At 46.9% G+C, this 19173-nt stretch overlaps 1 protein-coding gene across 2 annotated transcripts in view; it reads left to right on the forward strand.

The window, feature by feature from the left end:
* The window catches only part of PAX5 (paired box 5), a 128356-nt gene that overhangs the window by 51194 nt on the left and 57989 nt on the right, over window positions 1–19173 (forward strand). The window contains exon 7 of one of the 2 annotated variants that reach the window (XM_054003084.1): window positions 16961–17017. The exons of the other annotated variant lie outside the window; for it this stretch is intronic. Coding sequence (XP_053859059.1) covers window positions 16961–17017 — 57 coding nt within the window. The remainder of the gene's footprint in view (window positions 1–16960; window positions 17018–19173) is intronic. 2 annotated transcript variants of the gene reach the window in all.

Raw genomic sequence — 19173 nt, forward strand, 5'->3', positions numbered from 1 at the left:
GACACTGTAGGTCCCTTTTCCTTCTTGTTTTGTGGCTCCTCTCTAAGTATTCATCCTCACTTGTGTGCTGGGGGCAGGCCCTTGGCAATGGTGAGGGAGAAAGGAGTCCCTCCTGCACAGCACAGTATTTGCAGCCTCATCAGGCTTGGTTCCCAGATGCTGCCCAAAATCCTCCTGGTGCATTTTCTGCATAAAATTTGTCCTTACCTTTCTGAGTGTGTGGCCCTTCATGTAGGTAGAGAGGCTGATGGGCTGTGTGGGAGTAATTCCTCACCAGTGTGTAACCCTTTGCTTTGAGTACTTCCAATCCACTTTCTTCAATTTCCCATCTTGATATTTCCCTCAGTTAACCTGCATAAAATGGGGGCTCGTGAGTTATTTATCATTTTATGACACGATTAGACCATGATGCTAATAACACCAAGACTGTGGGCACAATTCCTTACTTAAGAGATGGAGTCAATGATCCTTGTGGGTCCCTTCCAACTCAGAATATTCTGTGAATCTGCAAATCTATGCTGTACTGTTGACAATAATCATATTAACTTTCACATCTGCTGTAAATTATGGTATCTATGGAGAGACTGATGAGGAAGGGATACTTGTATTTGGGGAAAGACTCATACCGTGTTGAGAGAGAAGGCAACCACTGGACAGTGACAGGGAAATAAAGCATCAGACAGTCCTTTAAGAGAAACAGTGATGACTGCATGTGCTGGGTAAGGCTCTCACCATTAAAGACTGTCAGATGTTGTTCATCAAGGGGCAGAAGTAAGGCATCAGTTGTTATTTGCCTTGTTTTGCAGCCTAACACCCAGCACCCAGCAGCCTAACAGCTGGGCACATGTACATGTGTGCTCTGCAGCACAGATGTGTTCCCTGCATGTGTGGGGCATGAAAAACATCCAGTTGCAGAGGGAGCCAGGGGCTGAGGGCTGTCTGTGCAAACAGCATCAAGTTCTTTCATGTCTATATGTGGTAGGGAGGAACCATGACATAAAGTCAGTACTGAGAAGTACTCTGGCCCACCTCCCCGTGACAGAGCCCTGCTATAAAAATGAATTCTTCTGTTAAGGGAATTCATAAGAATGAAGCCCTTTCTCTCATGTATATGCCCTTTTGTGCTCATTTTCTGCAAACAGTCCATGATTACTTTGCACAGGCTGCAAATGTTCACAGAAAACTGATTTCACTTATTTCTGGGCATGGGTATGGAAATGCACATAGTGATATGTTTGCAACACCAGTGTTGCACTGCCATTCTGTACATGGCTGCTGTGTACCAGCTCCTAAGGTGTGTCTCGTCCATCCGCAGCGACAGCTCCTGCAACCATGTAATGCCAGACCTTGTAATTCTTAGACCTTGGAAAAGGAAAGCCTTCACAGCAGCTTCCATTCTCTCTGTGTTCTGTGTGTATATGGATGGGCCCTGCTGCTCCCCATTGTCTTGGCTCTCACAGGGAAGGCTGTTGGTGTTGCCAACACCCCAGATTCCCTTGGAACAAACCAAACTCACACAAGGAGTGGCTTTTACCTGCCTGCCTGCTCTGGAATTGTGCTGTGCACCTATACCTGTATGAGACCAACATACTTCAGCCTGGCCTCTACCACAGGCGACCCCCAATATTCATGGTCACTGCAGTGACAATTCAGACTTTATCCAGAACTGGCACTTATCCTGTGTAGAAAGTTGCAACACTGAGTGGCAAAATTGTCCACTGCCTATCCTCCATTAAGACCTGGAGGAACTGGAAGCACTGGCTGTACTCAGCAAACCCCTCTGTGGGTAATTATCCTCCAATTGCTTCCTTTGATTCTAGCCAGAAGGATAGAGGAGCTCTCCATAGCATCTGGCCAAGCCTGTGCCATCTGTTTTGTGAACTGTTGACTCAAACAATTCTCCAGTCAAAGCACTGACAAAGATAGGAGATGTTCTTGGAGACCAAGACCCAGGAAAGTCAAGGACACCTGAGGACTTCAGGTATGTGAGGCTGGATAAGTGCAGGAAAGCCCCATTGAAGCAGGCAGGGGACAAGCCTGGGGCTTGTGGCCCAGTGTGCTTGTGGAGGCTGTGATAGTGGGATTAATGTATCTATGGGTGAAAAATGCAGGGTGAAGGATATAGAGCTGGATTGGCTCAATGGAGAGACAGCGCGTTAATTTTCTCAGAATAAAGAAAAGAATTATCCATGCTGGATTTCTGTCCACAACAGAAATGGATTCTTTTGTACTTTCAGTTTCACACATGGGTCCAATCGAATACTCATTGAAGCCAAGAGGAATATTTCTATTGACTTCAATAAACTTTAGATCAGTCCATAATGAGGCATAACATGATGTGACCAGATTAAATACTATGTAGGTCACCGGCTAAAAAGATAACTGCTTGCTGCTAATAGCAAATAATTCCTAGGCCTGTGCTGGTGCTTTCCCACTGCTTTAAGCTAGAACTAAACAGAATAGCTATTCTCAGATTGATTTCTGGTTAAAATGTAGATATTCTGTGCTCATACAGAAACCAGTAACCTGGCAAACATAGTAACACAGGTATTCATGACACAATGTGCAGATAAATGTGGATCTGGGGATGGGTGTAGGCAAATGGAATTTGGATAAGTAATGGAATTTAGATAGCTGAGGAATCCCCCCAAAATTACTTATGATTTGGAAAAAGTGGAAGAATTGCATGACGTTGAAATCTGATGCAGAGAGAGTCGCACCAAAGAGGTTCTCTGAATTGACCAAGAGAGGGGCATAAACTTCCTGTGAAAATCTTCAAGTTTGGCTTTCTGCCTAAGTATGCTCCAGCTTTGAAAGAGGAATCTTGGGTTTTTTTTTTTTTTTTGCTGGGAGCATCTGGAATGCAACTTCTGAGAGGAGTGAGATACACAATCCCCCTTACAGTATTGGAGTTTGATCTTTGGGAATAATGGAAAATTCTCTTAAAGCCAGAAAGTATAATGCATTTCTGTTTTAAGAGGACTCACTCCCAAGGTGCAGTTATTGGAGAAGCAGAAGGAAGGAATTAATCTACTAAAAGGTGTCCTTGCCTGTGCCAGGGGTGTTGAAATGAGATGATCTTTAAAATTGCTCCCAACCCAAGCCATGCAATGATTCTGTGAGTTGCAGGACTGTATGTTTGGTCCTGGTTCCCAGAGTGTGAGAAATATGTTTTTTCTTAGGAAACCTTTGAGTAGATAGAGGCTATTGAGCATATGAAAATACTCTGACACTTTTATTGAGAAATGCAATAAAAGTTTGTGTGTTCCCAAAACTTCATGTTGTCCAGAAACAGTAAAAATTATGAAAATTATTCATGGGTAGTCTGAGGAACCAAATAGTTTCTCAGTCTTCCACTTGCTGGAATGGTTTGAGCATTATAAGGCAAGCTCTTAACCATGGCTGCATTACATGGTGTGCTAAATGAAAAACAAGTTAAAAAGGAGCCAATAGTATGTGGCTCAATAAATGTACACAAATATAAAATTGAGAAACAATAAAGACAAAGGAAGAGGTGAAGCAGAACCTAGCAGTGCTCTGCCCACCCTGCAGGAATCCAGGCAGTAGCGGTTAGGAGGACACAGTGCTGCAGGGTCAGCACCCTGAACCATGGTGAGATGCACCCCCCAGCTCTGCCAGAGTGGCAGGGGCCCGAGGTGCTGATAAGGGGTTATGGGATGCAGGATGATTTTGTGGGTGGCTGCGTTGCCCTGTGCCTCCCCTCAGGCCACCCTGCTGGCAGCCCTTTGGCTGCCCTGGCTGCTGGTGCAGATGCTGGTGCCAGGCTGGGCCAGAGGCTCCTGGTGGGCACTACCTGCTCATCCTCAATCTGCTGACCCTGTGATCCCCTGTACCCACAGGAAAGAGAATGAGAGGGTGGGTGGGAGAGGAGCAGGGAGCAAGGGCAGTTCTCTGGCTTTTACAGCTGAAATCTCCCCTGTTCCAGGCTGCAGCCTTACTGGTGGGAAGGGAAGAAAATCCCAGCTCTAAAATCAAGCTTAAGGGAGCACATCAGGAGGCAAAAAACCTTCCCATATTTACTCTCAGTAGACTATCAAACAACACCAGGCTATTAATTTGGCTTTTGAGTCTTCACTAAAGCCCATAAAAGCGCAGTTGTCAAATGGAGTTCATTTTAATTTCCTTTCAATCACAGTAAATTATTCAGGTGATAAATCAGCTGGGGCAGCCTCCTGGCTGTAATAGAAACCCTAATTCCTGGCTAATTATCCAGCCCATTGCTGCCAGCAGATCAATACCCCTACCGAATGGAAAGGGCGTGGGGTCCAGGCAGGCGGGATGGTGGAGGGACAGCAGCTGGGAGCACAGGCACTCATGACCCCTGCCCTGTGCGGGGGCTGTAGGGGAAAAAGCTGTGCTCCTGCTGGTCGGCAGGATGTGGCAACTGGCCCCTTGCTGCAGTTGTTGATTCCCTGAGTGCTAGGCTTTGCTGCTTGTCCCCATGGTAAGCCATGTCAGGGGGTTGGGTGGTGTGGGAATGAGCTACTCCCACCTGGGTAATACAGGTGTGTGCTGTGGGGATGTACCCCCACCTACTGCAGCCCTCTCTGCCAGCCAGCTGTGCCCTTTAAAGACTACTCAGAAGGAAATCTCAGGTTAGCAATGTTTTTTATTGTCCAGTAGAACCTTTCAATAATAGTAAAAACTAAACAGGTAAAAGATGAAAGGACCAGCACTCAGCTATAAAATGGAGTACTTCACTGGCACCTCAGGGAAGCAGCAACCTCAGGGGATGACAGTGGCACTTACCCCCATCTCCTTGCATGAGGCGTTTTTCCTGGAGCTGCTCCATGCACAAAGCACTTTGAGCCTGAAGACTGTGCTGTCAGCTGCTATCTCCAGCTCAGCATCATCAGGTTATTCTGCAAAAGTGTCTGATAGAGCTCCACTGTCTGTCTCAGATGCTTTCATGTAACACCTGTGCTGCTGTAGAGGCTGAAGGTTCCTCAGGACAGAGTGTCTTCTCTGAGCCCTATGTCCCTTCATCACACTGCTGGGGATGCAGAGGGACGCACCACATTCTCCTTTGGCTCTGCTCTGGTTTAGACTGAAAAAGGAGAAAGAAACCTGCCATAGTGTTTCTTCCTGCTAAAATCAACATTTTTTTTTTCCCATTGGCCAGCACCTCCTCTTTGCATACCTGCTCCTTCGCCCTTCCTTGCAAGCATTTTTTTGTGCATGAGCTTCTGAAGACCGCAAAGAATTCTGTGCATGTGCCACCTTGTTATGTCATGTTGTGTTGGGTGGTGACAGTCACAGCAGATTTTGTTGTATGACACCTGTGTGTATTCTGTGTGACAGTAGGGCTGTGGAGGCAAAGAGTTTTCTGGGGAAGGAGCATGACAGGAGCCATGTATGCAGCAAATGTCTTCCTGCATCAACATGATCCTTGTGAAAAGCAACCCTGCATCTTTCAGGGGCAGCTGAGGATGTCTGAGGGGGTCTGGAATTGAAATGCCTGGTCTTTGAGTAAGCAAGAGAGGTGGGAAGAAGGGCAGGTGGATAATCCAGGGGTTGCCCACTCTTCTGTTTGGCACAGGGATAGGGATACTCTGCTCCCCTACTGCAGCTCAATGCCCAATGCCCCTTCCCTTCTCCCTTTAGAAGCAGGTGGTGACCAACTTTCCCACTTTGTCTAGAAGTAATGGGCATCCTGGGGTCAGGATTTCTCCTGCAGATTTTTCCAGAAGGTGACAGAGTATTTCCTCTCATCTGCAATACCTTGGGAGCATGACCATGCCAAAGAGAAGCTGCTGGTAGAGGAGAGAGCTTGGGTTTCACTGCACACACCCTGCTGTGATGGCGGTCAGTGCAATGAGACCAAGCTGAGGAAGAGTAACAGCACACACATTTCAGGGATTTCAGGGTGAATTGGAAAGACTGGCTCTCTCAAAGTGCCTGTTATGGTGTTAGGGAAGCCTCAGTGATAGCTGGAGCTCATGCAAATTATGTTCTCTCATAGACTGAGCAATGGGGTTGCTGGGCTACATCCCCCAACTTACATGACTCTGTCTGGGGACTATCTCTGTCTCCAGGGTTGCCAAGTGTGAGCTCTTTTCCTACACAGGGGAGTCCTTGTCACCTCCTTGTCCCTTTGACCCGTCAAAGAGGAAGAATCCCAAAACACCAAGGTAGACAGCTCCTTTGAGGATTGCATTGTATTCCTGGTTTTAAACATTCCCTTTTTTCCACCTAACTGCTCTCAAATATGACTATATGTAAAAATACAAATTCATAAGTTAAAGGAAAGGCCAGCCTTGCTGTGGCTTGTGCTCCCACATCTGCTTTGTCCTTGTCTCTTTGCATAAACTGGAGGGATGTCTTCTCCCCCTGGCAGCCTCCCCACATTGTGCACAGGCTTGTGCAAAGGGAATGTTGGTGACATGTAGCATGGTCAGCAGCTGGCAAAGGCAGACCAGCTCTCCCCTGCTCTGGAAGCTCCTCAGGGATGAGGATGCTACTGAGGAGGAGAGCTTTTTCCCTGAGAGCCTGCTGTCTTGGTTTGAAAGATAGATGTCTAAGGAAGGCAGAAACCTCCCTCAGAATGGAAAAAGTATTACCTCCTTCCTCCCAATTATTAGAACTTAGAAATTAAGGGGCTTTCAGCAAAGATATGAGAAAAACAATAGCAGTTCTTTAGTACTATGCATATGTATAACAAGGCAAACAAAGAACCCTGGCAGCAACAATGAACAGAACCAGACACCCAGTCCCAGCCAGAACCACAAACACCGTGACCCAGAACCTCAGACCCAGTCCCAGCCCACAGCACAGACCCAGTCCCAGATCTAAGCACAGACCCAGTCCCAGCCTGAAGCACAGACCCAGTGCCAGCCTGAAGCACAGACCCAGTCCCAGCTCTAAGCACAGACCCAGTGCCAGCCCGAAGCACAGACCCAGTGCCAGCTCTAAGCACAGACCCAGTCCCAGCCCGAAGCACAGACCCAGTCCCAGCTCTAAGCACAGACCCAGTCCCAGCTCTATGCACAGACCCAGTGCCAGCTCTAAGCACAGACCCAGTGCCAGCCTGAAGCACAGACCCAGTCCCAGCTCTAAGCACAGACCCAGTCCCAGCTCTAAGCACAGACCCAGTCCCAGCTCTATGCACAGACCCAGTCCCAGGCTCTCCTGGCCGCAGGCCCTTTCGCCCTTGGTGCAGTTCCGGGCACAGCCAGCAGGGGCGCTGGTGGCTCCCGGCCGGTCAGGGTGTGCTGTGATTCCCCCGCGGCTGCAGGGGGCGCTGTGGCGGCAGCTCGGCCGCGCCTCCCTCATGCGGTAATGGCGGGCGGGCTGGATGGAAAAAAGGGGCTGCGGCAGGAACCTGAGAGCGGCTGCTGGGATGGCAGGGACGAGCAGACTCCAGAGTAGCAAATTGAGTGTATCAGGTGCTGGGTTACAGGGTAGTGAAAAACCCGGAGCAGTGGCAGAGAAGCAGCGGGGCTGGGCTGCAGCAGCCAGGCTCCTAATCAGGGCAGGGAGAGGCTCCCTGGGAGAGGGAAGTTCTCAGGGTCCCAGGGTTTCCCCTGCAGCACCTGAGTGGATGGTGGGCGTTGTTTTTTCTTAGTGAGGTTGGGTGTTAATAAAGTCCCAGTGCAATGGCTGCTCTTTTGAGCAGAGCTTCCCTCACGGCAGGAGAAGGCAGCAGGAGATGAAATCCCGCAGTAGTGGAGAATTCTCCCCACAGCGACCAGGGCCTCTCTCCCCTCCAATGTCGAGAGTGAGAGGTGCTGAGCTCAGTCCCCCATCCCCTGCCAAAATCTCACATCTCTGCCCTTCTAAGAGAACCCCCCCAGGTAAGAAAGTAGCCAACTACACCCTCCCCCACCTTTTTTTTTTTTCTCTTGTTTATTCTCTTCTCATTTCTTTTTTCTCTTAAATACCAGTCGTTGTTCTCTCTTAGCAACAGTTGGGACAAAATCCCACAAGACAAAGAAACAAAAGGAAAAAATCCTAACCCCTAACACATCTGTAAAATGTTTGGAAATTTCAGCCACAACACCATTCTTGTTGGGTAATGTTGGAGGTTTTTCCAGACCCTTCCACCAGTTTTACAGCCAGAGCTTAGTGACTACATAGAACACAATATCTTGCAAAGACAGCAGGTTATCTCCTCCAGAAGATTTTCCTTGGCTTCTAAGTGTGATAGAGAGGTAGGAAATCTAAGAAAAGTTTCCCCCACTTGTAATCTCGATAGAAGTGTTCACATTTCTTTGACATTTGGGAACTGGCATTGAGTAATTGCATCTCTTTGTTTATTGTGTTTCGCAATAAATAATTTCTTTCTTTTTTAGTTTAGAGAGGTAAACAAGGTCCTTCACCGATATCAGACAATGCCATTAACAGCACTAGTTGGCCAGTTTTGTTAGAATTTACCAACCTCCTTATGTCTATGTTAGCCCCAAAAGAGAAGGAAGGACAATTCTGGGAGTGAACACACTTGCCTGTTGATTTAACTAATGCCTAGACCATTCAGATTATATTTAAGGTGAAGGGCTTGCACCAGCATTTGAAGAATGGAACAAGACTTTACTTAGTCCTCAGTAAATGGCTGTATCCCACAGGCTCTAACAAGTTTCAAGTACATTTTCCAGTGCTAGTTTGGAAATCATTGCTGTTTTACAGTCATTCTGTGAGCTTTCTCTACATCTGTCCATCGCCTTATAATCGATAAAGATGGAAGTATGCTCCCTTGAAGAACTTGATGTGCTAAAGCAACTCAGAAGGACTCAAACTCTTCATGGGGGTACACAGTGGGAACACAATGGACAGGGGCATGACCTGACACAGGAGAGGCTCTGCAGGACCCGAAGTTGTGCAGTCGCTGTCTGTGGTGATTTTCAAGACCCACCTAGATGAACTCCTGAGCTGCATGGCCTGGCTCCATAGCTGGCCCTGTTTTGAGGGATCTCTGAAACTTCTTCCAACCCGGGTCATACCACTTCCTTGCTGCTCAGCCACTTCATTCATTCTAGCTGTTACAATGTGTTTAAGGAAAACCTTTGTGTGGCTACAATGAAAACTGGTTAGTGTGGAAGAACAGCACTGGTTCACCCAGTGTATAGGATGAGATGGAGATTGTTTGGCATGCAGGACCAAGGAGTCTGAGGAACTTGCTCAGGGCAGAGGCTGGGTTTTGAGAATGCCATAGTTTTGGGTTGCCTTTTTTTTTAGTACGGGATTGAACAAAACAACCTACCCCAGTGTCTGAATGATGACAAAAAGCAATTGTGGAGCTAAACCAGTTCCAGACAAAAAAGACTGATTCAAAATTCCTGTCTGCTCATATGAATAGTGGCTGCTTAGATTTTTTTTGGCAGCAGATTTTTCCAAACAAACAAACCCCAAATCCAAAACCTGAAAAGAGAGAGCTCCTGCACTAAGAGAATAGATTAACATGTAGGGGCATGATTTCAGCTCTGCTCCTCTCACCCTGAAAATGGAATGAAATAAGGGCAACATTGGAGGGGCAAGGGTTTCTCCTGCAAAATCCCCTTCAGACTCAGGGCTGACCTTAGGTCTGTGTCAGTCCAGACAAGTCACTCACAGAGGGCTGAGGGAGAATGAGGTCCTGGACGTGATGAGTGCATTCCTGGAATAGGAGCTATGGAGTGAAGCCAGGCATAAGAGCTGCACTTGTCAGATGCTCTGTTGGGCTTGGAATATTTCACTGGTTATTAGGACCTCTCTAAATAATTGAAACACAGGATTAAGTAATGAATTAAATTATGTTATACAAGAAATTGTCATCAGATTATGTACCTGATGAATGACTTTCAGGCATTGTCAAACTGTGAGGCGTGGTAACAGTGGGAGATTTTGTTGACTGCACAGCTCCTGTGTCTGTGTTTTTGTTCAAGTGGTTCTTCTCTGGTTCTTGTGACTGAAGAGGAAATTTTGAAAATATAACCCCAAATACCTCTGGCATAAGAACTGGAGTAGCTTTTGGGGTGGAAGAGGTGCTCAGGTAATACTGGTGGTGGGTTCCCTTCTGGTTGCCTGATGCTGTTTGCTTGCGGTGATGCTCCACTGCATGTGTGGTGCCAAGGCGTTTTCTGCAGTTTTAGCAGCAGAGCAGTGACTATTACAACACCAGTGTGCCTGGCTGGACCTGTCTTTGCAATAGAAAACGTTTTGATAGAAACTGAAATGTTTCACTAAAACCTATTGTCTTTGATGATTTTTCTGTATAGAAGGTCCATCACTGTAGCTGATCATGGTAGCGGGGCATCCAGCAGCAACAAGCTCTGTGTGTCATCAGACAGAGTCTCTTTACTTGGAACCAGCACCTTAGAGATACCCTGACTTGTCAATTTGTCTCTGTTTTGCTTCATTTTTTATACCAATATGCAAACACTTTCCGGTGTTCATAGGTATATTTCTGAAGGTGATGTGAAAAACAATTGTTCACTTTGAAAATTTAAAAGGTTTATTAAACCTTAACAAAAATACAACAAAAGGACTACATAAGGAAAAATTTGCAGCGCTGGGAACTGCCCTTGTGGGTACCACGTGGCCAGTTCTTCTCCAAGATGGATGCTCAGTCTTTTATACCCCTGGGGGTTGCATCAGCCAACCCTGGCCCCTCCCAAAGTCTGTCAGTCAGCTCTTCTTTGCTGTTTATCGGTGGAGATTGCTTTCTTGTAACTTGATTGGAGGTCAGGTGTTGCCATGCCGCACCCACTAAGCAACAAGCTGTTCCATTCCCAGCTGCCCCACGGAAGGGGCACATGTGCTCGCCTTCTTTCTACCTGTCCTAGACAACCCAGGTTGTCTGATGGCAACAATACAGAGCGGGGCAAAGGGAACTATGGGGAGAACAGAGGACATTTAAACTACAATAACATAACTATACATCAATAAAGCTTTTCTTAATATTCACACAATATTCATCCCTTAATTGCAAGAGGCAATCATCTCATTATCCATCTGTAACAGTGAGGAGCCCATTTCTCTGCCCAAAGCAAGCTGCATCAAAGCAAGCACTGCATCACTCCCTGATGTTCCCATGCCCAGGGCCTCCGTTTGCATGAGGCATGCCTGCAGCATGCATGAAAGGCAAGGAGATCTCCCCACTCCACATTCCCAGCAGCCATTATGACACTTTTTGTTTTCAGGACAAAACATTCTAGTTAAGATATCCAAGCCAGTCACTTTGCCTGCTGTCAGTGCACAGAGTTTGTTCAGTTCCTGCTGCCTTTCTAATCCCATGCCTCCAAGGATATGTAATCAGAAAGTGATGCATAATGCTTCTGAAAACAACATTTGCACTTAGAGAATCACAGACTTGTTAAGATTGGAAAAGATCTTTAGGATCAAATCGAACTGTCAGCCCAGTGGCACCACCATATTCATCATTAAACCCTGTCCTCACCCATATCCACATGTTTTTTGAGCACTTCCAGGGATAGTGACTTCACCACTTTCCTGGGCAGTCTGTTCAAATGACTTATAAACCTTTCTGTACTATTTTTTTTTCCTAATATCCTACCTTTTCCTGTATTTCCTACCTCCCCAGGCACAGAACCATACAATCATATAGATTGGAAAAGACCTTTAGGATTTCTGGCTTTTCCGTAAACATGCTGTAATGAAAACTGGCCTACAGTATTGCGGCCCTTTGCCATTCTAGCTCAGGTGAAGGTGAAGAAATGAAAGAAAAGCTTTGGAAAAGTATGGGGGTTTTGTTTAATGTGGCTTTTTTTTGTTTGTTTGTTTTGCCTTTTTTTTTTTTAATGAAATCAGTTCTATATTGTGGATTTGATGGGGAATTAAGCATTGTAGGGAAAGTTTACCCCCCAGAAATGGAAGGCAGAAGGCTCCTGACCTCCACAGGATGATGACACTCCAAGGGACACTAACAGGAAAAGCAAAAGTCTTTTGGGGAATGAAGAATGTGTGTTGGCTTGGTGTTTGGCTTTGAAAGACAGGAGTTCATGAGTTGATGGGAATTTGTTGGGCTTGGACTTTGCGACATGCCACAAACCAGCAAACTCTCTGGCTTTCTCTATTGGCTTTCCCCTGTGTAAAGGTTTGGTGCCTTTGTAGGTGCAGTGACTGCAGACTACCCGTATGGCTTGGACCCTGGACTTGGTAATCCTGTAATCTGGTAATCACCACTTTGAGACCAGTTTATTGTACACAGTGCTTAACAAGATACAAAAAATACTGACAGGATTCTCAGATGGCATTTGTGAAACACATTTGGGTAGTTCATGTGAAAGCATTATATGAATACCAACTGTTCTTGAAAATTTGCACAAGACTTCCAAAGTGTCAAGAGCCATTGGTGGGATGGATTGAAGATCTGACAATATTGGTGCCAGCTTCATGCATTCTCAGTGTGCATTCGCATTTCTGATTTGTATTTCTCCATAAGGAAATAACTGACTGTGCTGAGGGTTGTTTTCTTCTCTGCACAGTCTTGCTTAGTGCTTCAGTGGAAGCGGAGGGGCCACCATGATCGAGGATTGTACCTTTCCCCTCCTCCTCTGGCTGAAAATGTTAGTGTTGAGAGGGAAAGTGTGCAGTTCCTGTCCTGAGAAACAGCATTTTTAAATAATATCTTGTAGCAATTAGAGACATAAAAGCCTAAATTTTGTGCTGGGTTTACAAAAAGTAAACTGCTTTTCCACCAGGGTGGGTTGTGCTACACTTATTTCAGTTGTGTGTCTCGTGCTTTACTTTGATTAGGTGCCTCCTTTTTAGCATTGCACATAGGATGGTGTAGGCTGTGAGAAAATTCAGTTGGTGCTGGGGTGAGAGCAGGTGCTGGGGAGAGGGCAGGAAATGGGGGAAGATAAATGCCCCATGTAAGTCTGTGGGGAAAGCAGGAGAGGGCTGCTGTGGGAGGAGGAGAAGGCCGGAGAGATGAGGACTGGAGAGAAGAAATTGGAGGGGGTTGCGGCAGTTGCAACACTGAAACTGGGAGCAGACTTCTACAAAATCTGTTTTGGAGTTCCTGCTTTTCTCAGTAAACCGATCTGGGAGGCTCTGGCATGGAGACAGAAAAGAAGAGCCTGTGCAGGATTGGGCAGTGCTGATGAGGGTGGGTGGAGGCTTGGGTGAGTCATCCTATCATTTCGTGTCCTGCAGGAGACACAGCAGTTTGTATTATATAGAGAAGTGCCAGTGTTGCTGAGGATAAATATGTGATGTTGCAACTAGTAAATCCTGGCGGAAACAGAGGTTGGCTTTGCCACTGTGGTGGTGTTGATGTTTCTGTTCATCCAGGCCCTTGTTAGTGGCCAGGCGAGGCTGAAATCTGGAAAGCCATCTCAGCTCATTGTGTACACTTACCACTCTTGGGCTGGCCTTACATGGTTTTCAGTGGCGGCTTCATTTTGGAAACCAAAGGAAGTTTATGGCTCTTGAGGACATAGTTTAGTGGTGGTCTTGGCAGTGTTAACTGTTGGACTCAATGATCTTAGAGGGTGTTTCATCCTCAATGATTCATGGTTCTGAGAGTCCACTGGCCATTTCTGCCCCTGCTGGGCACTGGGGACTGCAATGGCCCATGAAGGCCTTGCTTGGAAAACACCCATCTAAGCATCTGCAGGTCTCTGCTCTCTTCCCATCAGACCTTCCCAGAGATCCAAGGACAGCAGGCGTGAGGAATTGCCCAACAGGGATTTGGCAGACTGACAGGTCCATTGAGCACATGCCCAGGCACTGCACACACTACTCAGGCATTCCTTTTGTTCAGCCTGCTACCTCTGACTAAGAAACAATATTAAAAACATATCCAGCAGCCAGCATGGGCAGTGTTCTGTGCTGCTGCTCCATGGGGTTTTGCTGCTCACTATGGCCAGCCTCACTGGCACGTGTGTGTGCGTGACTGTGTGCATGGGTGTGATTTACTGGCCTGTGCAGTGCCACATGTCTTTAAAATTATAGTGCCCGTTTCCTGCTGAAATAATTTCTACATAGAGAGGCTCCTATTATAGCAAAAGGAGCATGGACGTCATGATTTATTATTATTTATGGTCCCAGGGTCTTGTTTATGCACGATGGGTTAGGTGCTCAGGATAGAAATGCCATTATGCAAATGACATTGAATGTCCTTACTGAGCCTAAATAATTTTTGTGTTGGACGATTAAACCTCATCTGTTATTGATATGGGCTGCAGTCGGGCTATTAAAGAGTCCCAACAGTACTTACTCCCAGTAATGGGAAAATTGAGAGGAAGAGGCTAAACAATTGCCTCAAGTGTGCTGTGATTGTCTGGCAGGAGTGGAACATAACGAACCCCCTGAATGGAAATCGTGTTTACTACTTAGGGATAAATAAAAAGAGAGAACACGCAATAAATTGTGCTTTGTGATCTGAATTGGTGCACCAGAGAATTTGCGTACTTTCAATTTACTTATTTATTTGATTTTTTTTTTTTTTCAGGGGTGGAGGGGGCAGTGTGATTGGGATGTAGATCCCGCAGGCAGCCGGGAAAGATTCCTGCAGTGTGTGCCCCTGGCCGAGTGGCTGGGGAGAGCTGTCCTCGGAGCTGCGCCGGTGCTGCGCCGTCCGCTTTGACACAGCTGTGCAGTCACATTTTGATCAGTGTTGATAGCTTATGAATTCCAAAATTGACAAAATTTACAGAAAAATGAGGATAATCCATCTTCCTTAGCAGCCTGTCAGGAGCTGGCTATACTTCATAATCTTCAATTACAGATGCTATTTTCAGACATTTACATGCAGATATTAGAACAAAATGAAAATGAGAAACAAAGAGTGAATGGAAATGCAGCTATTTATATGTATAAGAGAAAAACAACAGGTAAATTCTTGGCATTTAGATTGGATTTGGGTATCCCTTTGGAAAATCTGAGAATATCTGCACCCACTTATGAATTGTACTGTGGAAATGTAAAATGTAGTATATAGTTTCCCTTATGCAGATAATGTGACGATTGGGTCAAAAACAGGTCAGTTATTTTGTAGTATGAGGGTAAATGTGTTCATGGCAGGGTGCACAAGCTAATTCTCACTGCCTTCAAAGGAATGTCTGGGGATGTGTACAATCCTAATTGGATTTGGGCTAAAATGAAGCACAGCTGTTAACTTTTTATAAACATATATGTATTGTGAAAGGGAGGTTCCGAAATACCCAGTTTAAACTTAGGGAAAAATGTTGTACCACTGAAACTGAACTTCCTTGTTCTGCGAGACAGCAGTGAGCTCAGTGTGGCTGAAAAAAAGAGAAACTAGGGTTCAGTCCCAGTTAGGTGTGTAAATAACATTTGTTCCAAAGTAGGATAGGGTTTGGTGTCAGCAGTGCCTAGTGCAGGGAATATCATGTAAATTATTTAATGGGGTGGTGGTTGGCAGGCAGCAGTGGTGAGACTTTGATGTATAGGTTTCCAGGAGCCTTTCCCACCCATATCTTGGGTGGCTGAGTAAGAGGGCATTAGGCTGGATTTTCCATTCCCATGAAATTCCAGGCGGAGCAGCAGTGGTGCCTGCAGCTGCAAGTGGTGCTGCCTTTCTGAAAGCCTGAGGAGGTTAATTACAGCTGCTTTGGATTAAACTCTTCAAACCATATCTAACATTACAAATTTTTTCCCTTTGTCAGGCTGAGATGTGGGTTTCTGTGGACAGCCTGCCTGGTGTGTGCCACTCTTGCCTCTATTTATTAATTAATTTTAATATATTAAGATGTGATAACTTGGAGATATTTGGTGTGAGGTCTGGCTTGCTGCTGCTGTCAGGGGTTAGCAGGGGGTGTAGTGGATGTGATCTGGGGGACAGCACTGTGCCTTTCAGGGACTTCAGTGTTTTCTTTGGCAATGAAGACACTTGACACACCATCTCTGTCAGGAAGGAAGGCAAAGCACATGGTCAGTGAGGAGGCAGACTAAGCCCTGAAGCCCCAAGCTGGCACCTTGCACTGATGGTCTCAGCTCCTGTTGAGCTGCTGCTGTTGCTGCTGCATCCTGAGCAGCACCGTGGCCTGGGGGCAGCTATGCCAGTGGCAGGAGAACACAGAAGGTGTTATTTCATGCTTGCCTGGTGTTCTGATTTGGAATATATAGTAGACGCAAAAAGCAACATGTGCAAGTCCCAGTGGACCTCAGCTGGCTCATTTTAATGGCCATTTGCCCTGTGCAGCAGACAGCTCTTGTCTGTCTTTGCTTGGTGCAGTGTCTTCAGCAGCATTGTGAGGTCTGTGCCCCACAAAAGGGATGAGGTGAAAAGGGGATACATTTGTCTCACACCTTATGAGTCGCAGCACTGCCGCAGGGCTCATTCCAGCCTCGTAGCTCCCTGAGATTCCCACACTGTTACCCCAAAACCAGGCTGTTTCAAGGAGTGGCCTTGTTCCCTGCTGTGTGACCATCTTTTCCTGACACTTTAGGATAAAATCCCAGGTAAATACCAAAGAGATGATTTCTCTACACATAGGGTAGGTTGACTTTTTGGTGTGTTACACTCAGGCATCTTCACCAGAAAAAGTGGAGGGTGAAACTGGTTGTGGTCTGCCTCTCTGCTCTACTGTAGTGCTGCAGGTTTGAAACAGTTATGAAGACCTCCTGCACCCTTTCTCTTACCTATTGTTTGCCTATCACAATCACCACTCCAAGGTATTAATAGTTAGAAATAAAGCTTTTGTAATGGAGGTAGATTCAAAACTTTACTTAAAGCAGAAACCTTCCTGTTTGCACTTTGCAGAGACGTCTAATGGGGAGGGACTGTGCAGACCCTGCTGCTGCAAGAGGACTTGTGCTGCTGCTGATAGGCACACAGAGATTACTCCTCTCCTCAACACAGCAGCCACTCCCCCCAGCTCCTGTCTGCCAGAGCCGAGCCAGAGCAGAGTGGGATAGGGCAGGGGAACACATGAGATCTGGTCTTGCCCCTCCTTTCAGTTTGTCCTTCTCAGTCTCTCTTTTATATATACCTCTTTTCACATGTCTGTGTTTTCTCTCCTCCATGCTATGGCAGTGGTGCTCCATGCTGATGAGACAGTGCGTGGTACAACCGCAGGCAGTCATTTTTCAGGTAATTTCTAGGGTAATGAACACCCGTCTCTTGCTTTTTCACCTACCAAGCAGAAGGTCAGGCTTCCTGGCTGCACAAGGAGGGACACCTGGCCATGATGGTCACTCCGGGCTGTTTCTCACCAGCAGCGCTGCGAGCTCACTAGTGCAGGAGCCAAATCTGAGATCCCTTCTGCTGCTCCCACGCCAATCAGCTGGAGAAGCTCTTGGGAAGGGTTGGCAGGAGGGTCCAGCAGAAGGGTCTTAGTGGGGCTGTGAGGTGAGGGACTGCTCCATGAGTGCTGCCTTCCCCTGGGGTTTCCTTTCCTCTCCAGATGGGGTGCCTGGAAGGAAGAAATCTGCCTGGGGGGAGTGGGAAGAGGGGACACCACTGTGCCCCTCATAAGTGGTTCAACAACAAACACTGTGACGCCACAGTGTAAGAGAGGATTTTGCATTTTCAGGGGTTTCTAGAGTCTCCTGGCCCCTCCATGGGAGTGAGGAGAGCTGCAGACAGTACCCATAGTGTGGTTTTAGGGTGAAGGCTCCTCTGCTCTGCACTCCTGATGCCCCATTCCTTGGGGGCCAGAAGATGCCTCTGCTGACCATCACCTCTCTGCAGTGCTTTGCTGTTAGCAGCACTGTGTTTCCTTTCCTGCCCACAGGCAAGTGCTGGTCACTGCCACTCTGACAGCCCAGTACTGGCCCTGACTCCCTGCTTTGCGGTGCAAAGTATAACTGCAGAGGTGGATGTGATGTGAGGGCGTCGATGGGAATGCATGATGAGAGGGGAGTCAGCAATCAGAAGGGCTGGCCCTCAGCCTGCAGTTGCTCTGCCTCAGTGCTGGAAGCAGTGGTCAGTGCTTCTCTATGTGGCTGTTAGTGTTCAGCTGATGGTGGTTCCAAGAAGGGATCTGGGCACAGCAAAGTCGTTGGGAAATCCCTTAAAATCGGAAAATCACATAAAATCTCACTAAAATCTCTGGGAAAAGTTGCTGGGCTATTGCAAAAGGCACGCAGCTCCCATCTGCAGGAAGTTATTGGGACCAAAAGCAGGGAAGGACCCCAAATCTCTATTTTGCACATCTTCAGCTCATTCCTACCACAATGCTGCTTGGCTATGGGCTCTCCATCTGTATTGTGCTGAGCAACTGTAATGCTTCCAGTCCCTCCTGCAGATGTCATTCCATGGTTTGGGACTGCGCCACTGTATATTGTGCCAACTCACTATGGTGCAGTGACATGGAAGAGCACAGGCTACCTCTGTTGTGACCCTTGCCAGGTTATGCTGTACTCTGGTTGCTGCTTGCTTGACAACTAGAAATAATCAGTTTCTCCAAGCTCAGAGGGCTACTCATGGCTCATTTGCATGGTGCTTCCAGCTCATTATAGTTAAAAGTCTTAACTCTGGTCCCATTTTTCCCAGGGTCAGTTCCTTGGACTCCTGAAGGGAAGCAAGCTATGGAGTTATGCATTCCTATGTCTGAGAATTGCAGTTGAGGGCTTAGGTTGGTTACAGTTGGGTTTGTAGTTTGGGATGTGCACCTCCTTCCGCAGTCCCCTCATGTGATCCAGCCCGTGGCAGGGGTCCCATTCCAGCTAGACACTTCCTCCCGAACTGCAGGTGTGCAGCTCTCACTTTGTATGTGGGAAACCACATTCACTCTCTGTCTGTTGGGAGAGGTGGATCTTCCTCATGGGAGATCCAAAGAGATTTTCTAGTCTTCATGTGGCGTGGTTATGGCTGTCATAGAGCAACATGGGCGAACTCAGGCATCCCTCCCCAGGGATTTGTGTGTGCTCTTCTAGAGATACCAGAAATTCTAAACAGCAGCACACAAGGACAGGTTTTTCCTCTGCTGTGCTGCCAGCCCATCCATGCTTGTGCATCACCAGCTGCTTGGGATGTCTCTACAGGGCTATTGTTTCTCTGATGTTTTGTCAGATTAGGGTTTTGGGGAAAGAAAAAATCTAGCAGTGCCTCCATATGTGCAGGTACTCTGCATAGGGGAGAGGTGGGGTTGGAGACTCAGGAAAACATGGAATGGTGTGGAAAGGCTGAAAAATGTATTGTGGTGTCATGCTGAATGAGAAGAAGGAGCTTTGATTACACTTCTAGGAAGGAGCAAGGCTGGGACCATTATCAGCATCCTCTGCAGAGAAGGCAGGTTCTCAGGG

The sequence above is a fragment of the Vidua macroura genome, chromosome Z (genome assembly GCF_024509145.1).
Source record: "Vidua macroura isolate BioBank_ID:100142 chromosome Z, ASM2450914v1, whole genome shotgun sequence".
NCBI lineage: Eukaryota > Metazoa > Chordata > Aves > Passeriformes > Viduidae > Vidua > Vidua macroura.